At 52.1% G+C, this 8,636-nt stretch overlaps 1 protein-coding gene across 1 annotated transcript; it reads right to left on the reverse strand.

Annotated features, from left to right (window-relative positions):
* Positions 1-3,125: 3,125 nt before the first annotated feature.
* LOC114806359 (serine/arginine-rich splicing factor 9-like) lies at positions 3,126-5,059 on the reverse strand. The gene is given in 4 exon segments (XM_029049994.1): positions 3,126-3,283; positions 3,285-3,342; positions 3,344-3,360; positions 4,431-5,059. Coding segments are annotated over 4 exon segments (345 nt in total). The 5' UTR covers positions 4,638-5,059; the 3' UTR covers positions 3,126-3,220.
* Between the last annotated feature and the right edge of the window lie 3,577 nt (positions 5,060-8,636).

Here is an 8,636-nt window from a genome sequence, read left to right on the forward strand (position 1 = left end):
GAGCGGTGTCATAGAAGCCCTGCCACCTCAGAAAATAGCAAGGAAGGGTCAACCGATCCATATTCGCAACTCCCGGCCAGGTGGAGTGGGGCTGTCTGCCTCAGAGGAAACACACACTCATCCCACGGTGCGGGAGGGGAGATGAGGCTGAAGGAGGCCATGGGGTGGGTGGGAGAGAGGCCCTCTGGGTCGGGGGCACCGGCGGCCTCGGTTTACTTCCCTGAGTCACGACAGACTTCTTGATGTCTCTGAATTTACCCCCATTCCGGATCTGTGGTATCAGGTTCAATTTGATTACCCCAGGCCTGGAAAGTCTCACATACCCACGTCCCCCTCCCTCATTGTATCTTCCTTGTTTCCCCTCCTCCTCCCTGCGCAGTGTGGTGTTTCTGCTAATCCCCCGTCTGCCAGTCTGTCTGCTTTTTGATCTTGGGCAAGTCACCTCACTTTTCTGGGCCTCAGTTCCCTCATCTGTAAAATGGGGCTGAAGAATGGGAGCCCCATGTGGGACAGGAACTCTTTCGAACCCAATTATCTTGTATCTACCCCAGCGCTTAGAACAGTGCCTGGCCCACAGTGAGCGTTTAACCGACACCACTGTAATTCTAGTTAGTGCTGTTACCACCTTGGGCAAGTCACTTAACTCCTTTGGGCATCAGTGCCCTCATTTGCAAAATGGGAGTTAACCTGTTCACCCTCTCCCTCGATTGTAATCCCCTCATGGGAAAGGGACTGTGTCCAATCTCCTGTTCTTATTCTAACCCAGGTGCTTAGTACAGCGTTTGGCATAGAGTTAGCACTTAACAAATCCCACAGCGCTGATCCTGCCGTCCCTCTCCGGGGCCACCAAACCAGATGAGAGGACCAGGAGACCAGGGCCTGGGTGGGGAAGGGCAGGGGCAGGAGTAGCCACGGCGGCCCAGGCCGCCGTCAGCCTGTGAGCCTCCTAACGCGGCAGCTTGAGGAGGGAGGGGCCCCAGAGGTCCCTCTGCTGTCCCGCTCCGGCCCTGGAGGGCACAGGTCATCGGGCTGCGGATCCGGCCGAGGGCAGAGGGCTGCCACGGACAGCTGAGGCGCCTGAGCAGGACTCCTCCGGGACCCCTCGGAATCTCACCCAATGAAGCCCACCCTTCAGCTCTCCCTCCCACCCTGCCTTTAAAAAAACAAAAAAGGTTTAAAATTTGTTTTAGACCATTTGTAGACCGAGAGTAATGCACATGCGGTAGAGTACTGTACTTTTAATTTTCTATGGTGGTCACATTGCATCTTACGATATAAACACATGAATGATCTAGGTAGTGCACCATAAATGACGATACAGTTTGTAGTGATTGAGGTAAAAACAGGGTAAGCCATCCTTGTACCGCTGTCCCATTCCTAACGCTTTTCCCCACAACAAACCATGGCTTCAGACTTTAGAGTTTTTTCGTGAGCCTGAGGATCGGTGGTAGGTACACAAGGGCGGATGCTAGACCTGGGACACGCAGTCTCGAGTGTCTGCCCTCAGTCCACCTTGGCCAGTAACAGTAACCACCACCCTGTTTGACGAAGGCCAGATGGAAGGTGATCTTCCCTTTATCTTGGGGTGAAACTGGTTTTAGATTACTTTCGTTCTCTGGCATCCCACCCTTATCCTGAAAATCGCCTCACCCTCGAGTGCTGCACTGGCCAGAGGAGCCCGGTTTTAGCACGATGGAGCAGGAGCAGGTTTTTGGCCAGAGGTAGGTGAGGGCGGCGGGGGCTTCTTCACCTCTCCCTTCTACTTTTACTTAAACACACCCACACACCCCTGGGCCCAAGGACGGGTGTGGCTTTTGCTCTGCTTCCCCAGCAGCATGGCCTAGTGGCTAGAGTCCGGGCCTGGGAGTCAGAAGGTCACGGGCTCTAAACCCGGCTCTGCCACTTGCCTGCTGTGTGACCCTGGGCAAGTCACTTGACTTCTCTGGACCTCAGTTCCCTCATCTATAAAATGGGGATTGAGACTGTGAGCCCCACAAGGGACAGGGACTACATCCAACCTCCTTTGTTTGTATCCACCCCAGCGCTTCGTGCCTGGCACTTAACAGATACCATTATCATCATGATGATGGAGATTCTGCATTCTCCCTTTAAAAAAAAAAAAGGGATCTGCTAAGGACCTACTTTGTGCCAGGTACTGTACTAAGTGTTGGGATAGATGCAACAACCAGGTTAGACACGATCCAGGTCCCATAGAGGGTTCAATCTTTTTGCCATAAATCACCAACGAGCCCAGTCCCTTGTGCTCTTCTGATGGTGGTCCTCTGCCTCCCTGTAATGCACAGGGAACGTGGGCAGGGAATGTGTCTACCAACTCTGTTCTATTGCAGTCTCCCAAGCACTCAGTACAGTTCTCGCGCCCCATAAGCGCTCAAGAAATATGATCGATTAATCCCTATTTATAGCTGAGATACTGGGGTGGAGTGAAGTGACTTGTCCAAGGTCAGGCCGCAGACCAGTGGCAGAGCGAGGATTAGAACCCAGGTCTTCTGACTCCCAGGCCTATGCCATTTCCATCAGGCCACGCGGGTTCTCACTTCCACTGCTTTAGTCTACTTGAGTGTAATAATGGTAATTGTGCCAGCTGATATAAGTGCTTACTATGAGCCAAGCACTGTTCCAAGCACAGAGGTAGATACAAGGCATTCAGGTTGAGCTTCTGGCCAGGTAAAGTTCTTTGAATGAGGCAGTGTTGCCATTTGTTCTGATGCCCCCTCATAGGCCTTAAGCACAGAGCAGATCAAACCTTTTTTCCCTTTCCCCAGGTACAGTCTTCAGAAGGCAGTAGCAAAACCCATGTGGGCTTCTCTCTTCTACCAACTGTAGGTGTGAATGAGAAGGGCAAACGAGCCCTTTGATTTGCAGTGATTTAGACAATACCAGCTCGGACTATTTCTAAACAAAAGCAGACGGACCAGAACCGTCCCACGGCGGACCGCTCCCCAGCACTCGGGTTTAAGCTTGATTGCTCCCTCCCGAGGGACAGCGAAACACCCCCAGATGCTCACTTTGCTTTTCCAGTAGCTCCAAATGCTCACTGCTAAGACGCCCCTGCTAGGAATGGTCTTTAAAAAAAAAAATATTGAAGAAAGAGCACAGAGAGTTCCTAAGGCTCTAGATCCATTCATTTGGAATGTCGATTCTGAGCAGAAAGCAGTTGGCTTCACATTTCGAAAAACAGAAACAAAAAAAGGATTGCCTGTCAACTTTGCTCAGTACTGCCGCAACGGGGGGAGCCCCCATTTTGGAATGGAGAATCGCGGCCCCCTCGGCCCCGAAAGGGAACGGGAGTAGCCGTGGCGCATGCTTCTTTCTGGACAGACTGATATAGGAAATTTCGCCCTGAAATTCAAACATAGGGGAGGGGGAGGAGAGGGAAGATTTTTACACAGCAGGACTATAACCTCAGCTGGCCCGGTGCCGAGCTGCCAGGAGCCAGAGGCGGGAAGCACGATTCCAATTCACTGGGACCCAAGCTAGGATGCATCCTCGAGGATATCTACTGCCCTGACTTAAAACTTAGAGGCTGCAGGATGGAGTTATATCAGCTGAGAGCCTTTTGTCACAAAAATTGAGAATCCGCTGCTAGGAAGAGAGATAAATGCTCTCATTTTAAGAGAAGGGAGAAAACTATGGACTCAAAGAGTGCCCAAGCATGGTTATAGGCTACACACAAGGCAGATGGCTAAAATCATCTTTTTGGCATCAACAGCTCTCAAGTCTCTACGTTTGGGATCGCAGGGGTGGAAGGTATGGAACTATCATACCCCAAAAGGTTTAGGGCAACTAAGCTCGGTTGTCAGAGGATGCGATAGCAGAGGCCTCAGTTTAGCCCCTAGAGGAAAGTAGTCCCTGCTCAGGGAGAAAAATAGAGCTCCTCTCCTCGGCTACCGAAGGGCAAAGACCATTTGATCAGACAGTGGAAGCAAAGGGACCCCGTCACCCTTCACCAGACCCAGCCTCAGTAGGCTGGGCGGAGGGAGCGGAGACTAAATCGTGCAACTTGGCTTCTGCCTAGGAGAGGGAAATGGGCCCAGAAAAATTAGTTTTAACCCGGAATGGGCTAAAACGAGACAGCCATTCCGAAGATGGCTCACGTGGGCAGGGCACACTATGCTGAGCTTCTCCCAATCGATGGTATTTAGCGAGTGCTTATTTACTGAGCCCGGAGTCTAGCAGGGGCAAGTCAAAAGATCCAAAGATCTGCCCTAAAGATCTCTCTCTGCTGGGCCCGGTAAGGACACGCTGCGGGAAAGTTGAATTTCACAGCTCGTCCCCTTAAGAGCCGTACTGTCACCGGGAGATGATCAGTGTATGTGGACTGTTATGAAGTCTGCTTTGGGTAGAGGGCTTAGCCGCGGGCCAGAATGTCCCAGAAACACATTCCTTGTCCTCCCAAGGCAGACACCCACCTCGTGAGAGCGGAATTTGGTGTCATCCAGTTTGCGGAGGGCATATTCCGTATATTCCTTGCGGAGGAACTCAACTACCCCCACGCCATCTTTCTGTACGTCTGCATAACAGACATCCCCCGCTTCTCGCATGTGATCCTTCAGGTCCTGCCAGCTGCCTGACGGAGGGAGCCCTGGGCACGGAGAACGCAAAACCGGAGACCACATGAAAGGAAGTGTCTTCTTGGCACGCTCCGCATCTGCCAGGGCTCCTCCCCCACTCCTAGTTCAGCGACGGAGAATCGGTCAAGGTTCAGTTCCTGACCGACTCCCCACCCGCCCAGGCATAGACCGGACGACACCTCAGCTAATATCGGGCCAGACCTTCCGAAGGGGCAAGTTCCCAGTCCTGAGGGTTTCATTAATGCGCTCTCACTGCCAAGTGTCACTCGAGTCATCCCTTAGCCCTGTGATTTGGGTTTCATTTTGTCCCATTTATCACCACAAACAACCTGCGAGCCTAGGGCCTAGGGCCATCCTGCCGGCAGCACTCTGCCTCCCTCTAACACCTGTAACACTCGACTTCTAGACTGTCAGCTCTTGGGCAGGGAACCTGTCTACCAGCTCTGTTCGACTGTACTCTCCCAAGCGCTTTGATTCATTCAATAGTATTTATTGAGCATTTACTATGTACAGAGCACTGTACTAAGCGCTTGGAATGTACAATTTGGCAACAGATAGAGACAATAATAATAATGTTGGTATTTATTAAGCGCTTACTATGTGCAGAGCACTGTTCTAAGCGCTGGGGTAGACATAGGGGAATCAGGTGGTCCCACGTGGGGCTCACAGTCTTAATCCCCATTTTACAGATGAGGTAACTGAGGCGCAGACAATCCCTGGCCATTGACGGGCTTACAGTCTAATTACAGTCTAATCGGGGGAGACGGACAAAAAACAAGTCAAGCTAATCACGATAAATAGAATCAAGGGGATGGACACCTCATTAACAAAAGAAGTAGGATAATAAAATATATACAAATGAGCACAGTGCTGAGAGGAGGGGGAGGGGGGAGGAGAAGAGGGGAAGGGGGGAAAGGGGACTTAGCTGAGGGGAGGTGAAAGGGGAGCAGGGAGGGAGCAGAGGGAAAAGGGGAAGCTCAGTCTGGGAAGGCCTCTTGGAGGAGGTGGGCTCTCAGTAGGGCTTTGAAGAGGGGAAGAGAGTTAGTTGTGAGGAGGTGAGGTGCTTAGTACAGTGCTCCACACACAGCGCTCTGGAAATATGATCGGTTCATTTCACTGAAGGATAAAGGGACATTCAGGAATGGGAACGCTGGGTCTTAACTCATCTCCTCCAATAGTGACCAGTTCACTGGTGAGCAATCTGTACAGGGTTTCTGGACAGCCAGTGAAGGCCATTAGATGGTACATCCCTAACCAGACATTAGTCTGGATATCAAGGGAAGTAGCCAACTGCTAGTTCCGCCCTGTGGCCTGCTCCCACTGTCGGAGACAGAAAACTGGGCTGGGTGGCCCATCTGTCTGATTCAATAATAGCGATTGTGCTTTGTGGGCACTAGCCCTCGGGGCAGCGGGTCAAGACTGGGGGGTTCCACCAGCGTAGCCACCCAAAGGACACGGACCAGGAGGTGCTACTGGTGAGCTAACTGTAAGTGCGTGTCTAGACCGTGAGCTCGTCATGGGCAGGGAATGTGTCTGTTTATTGTTCTATTGGCTTCTCCCAAGTGCCTAGTACCACGCTTTGCACACAATAAGCCCTCAATAAATGCGACTGAAGTTAACTCTAAAGGGAAGTTCCATAGCTCACCTGCTAAAAAGGCCGGAGCTGTCGATTCTCAGAAACATGACAAAATTCTCCGGAGATACAGTCCGGTGATCAGGTAAGACTCGAATGGTCCTATTCTCACTTGCCTGAATCCATATCCCTGACCACAAATACGCCTTTCAAAGACTGTGTTTGCCTCTAGGCAGCTATCAGAGCGCCACGCAGGCAGCCAGAGATGTTCTGGAGGAGGCGAGGCAGACTGCCGAGGAATGGACGGGCTGAAGGAAAATGGGATGGACAGACAGGGAACATGCCAAGGGTCCATTTTCAGGAAGCGTTTAACTTTCTGGGAGTCCGTTTCTACAGAAACGCCACTCTTTTCCTGGAAAGGGCCAAGCTCTTCAATTCCCGTCCACTGAGGGACAAGTCGTAAGCTACCCGAGAAAGTCCCAACCGAGAAGCAAACCGGGGGTGTGAGGGTCCAGGGCTCCAGCCATCCACCCCCCCCCCCCGCCCCGCCCCCCGATACGAATGCTTCAGACTCTCTGGTGCGGAGGTCACTGAGTTTGGAATTGGGCAGGCCTGGTTTCAAGCAAAAGCTCCATCCGATTCCCCTTATAAGTCAGGATCCCATCCAGCTTGTTCCATTACAAAGGGATTTATCCCTTACGTTCCCCTGCTGCAAAGATTGACAGGTTAAATCTGGACCTCCCAAAAACATTTCACCTAGCCCTGTGTCAGTGTCAGTGGCAAGAAGATTTTAAAGACCCTTCAAGGAATTTAGCTTGAGAATCTCTGAGCCCTTCCCCCACCGCACCCCTGACCTATACTGAGAAGAGTATCTACACTATGATACAATGATAATAATTGTGTTAAGAAGCACTTACAGTGTGCCAATCCCTATACTAAGCACTGAGATAGATTCAAGATAAGCAGGTTGCTCCCAGTTCCTGTCCCACGTGGGACTCGAAAGTCTAGGCAGGAGGGAAGACAGGTATTGACTCCCCATTTTACAGATAAGGAAACCGAGGCCCAGAGAAGTTAGGTGTCCTGCCTAAGGTCACCTAGCAGGCCAGTGATCAAGTTGGGATTGGAACTCTGGTCCCCTGACTCCCAGGCCCAAGCTCTAAGCACTAGGCACCTTGAGTCACATCAACATCATCATCAAACCATGTCTGTGATAAGGACATGCACGGCGCTGCACGGATCCGGTGCAGAACTAATCGGACAAGGTCTTTCCTGGTCATCCGTAACTCTCGGGGAAGAGAAGAGTCGATTCCTGCCTTAACTCTGTCCTCTCCTCCGCCAGGCAAAACTTCTTCTCCTCTCTCATCGACACCCATGCCCGTCACCCCCGCCGATTGTTCCGGACCTTTAACTCTCTCCTTAGGCCCCCTGTTCCTCCCCGTCCCCCATCTCTCACCCCCAATGCTCTGGCCACCTACTTCATCACAAAAATCAACACAATCAGGTCTGAGCTCCCCAAAGTCACTCCTCCGCCTCTCCCCTCCGCCCCCCACCAACCCTCTCCCCTACTTTTCCATCCTTCCCTGCAGTATCCTCAGAGGAGATCTCCTCCCTCCTCGCAAGTGCCACCCCCTCCACCTGTGCCTTGGACCCCGTTCCCTCTCACCTTATAAAAACCATCGCCCCTGCCCTCCTCCCTTCCTTAACTTCTATTTTTAGCCACTCAATCTCCAATGGCTCCTTCCCCTCTGCCTTCAAACATGCCCACGTCTCCCCCATCCTAAAAAAAACCCCTCTCAACCCCACTTCCCCTTCCAGTTACCGCCTATCTCCCTACTACCCTTCCTTTCCAAGCTCCTAGAACGAGTCTACACTCGCTGCTTAGAATTCCTTAACTCCCATTCTCTCCTGGACCCCCTCCGATCTGGCTTCCGTCCCCTCCACTCTACCGAGACTGCTCTCTCTAAGGTGACCCGTGACCTCCTTCTTGCCAAATCCAATGGCTCCTACTCCATTCTAATCCTCCTTGACCTCTCGACTGCCTTTGACACTGTCGACCATCCCCTCCTCCTCCACGCTTTATCTCACCTCAGCTTCACGGACTCCGTCCTCTCCCGGTTCTCCTCTCATCTCTCCAGCCGGTCATTCTCGGTCTCCTTCGCAGGTGCCTCCTCCCCCTCCCATCCTTTAACTGTTGGAGTTCCTCAAGGGTCAGGTCTTGGCCCACCTCTGTTCTCCATTTACACTCACTCCCTCAGTGAACTCATTCGCTCTCACGGCTTCGACTACCGTCTCTACACAGATGACACGCAGGAAGCTGCATGGCTCAGTGGAAAGAGCCCGGGCTTTGGAGTCAGAGGTCATGGGTTCGACTCCCAGCTCTGCCACTTGTCAGCTGTGTGACTGTGGGCAAGTCACTTAACTTCTCTGGGCCTCAGCTCATCTGTAAAATGGGGATTAAGACTGTGAGCCCC

The sequence above is a fragment of the Ornithorhynchus anatinus genome, chromosome 2 (assembly GCF_004115215.2).
Source record: "Ornithorhynchus anatinus isolate Pmale09 chromosome 2, mOrnAna1.pri.v4, whole genome shotgun sequence".
Taxonomy (NCBI): Eukaryota; Metazoa; Chordata; class Mammalia; order Monotremata; family Ornithorhynchidae; genus Ornithorhynchus; species Ornithorhynchus anatinus.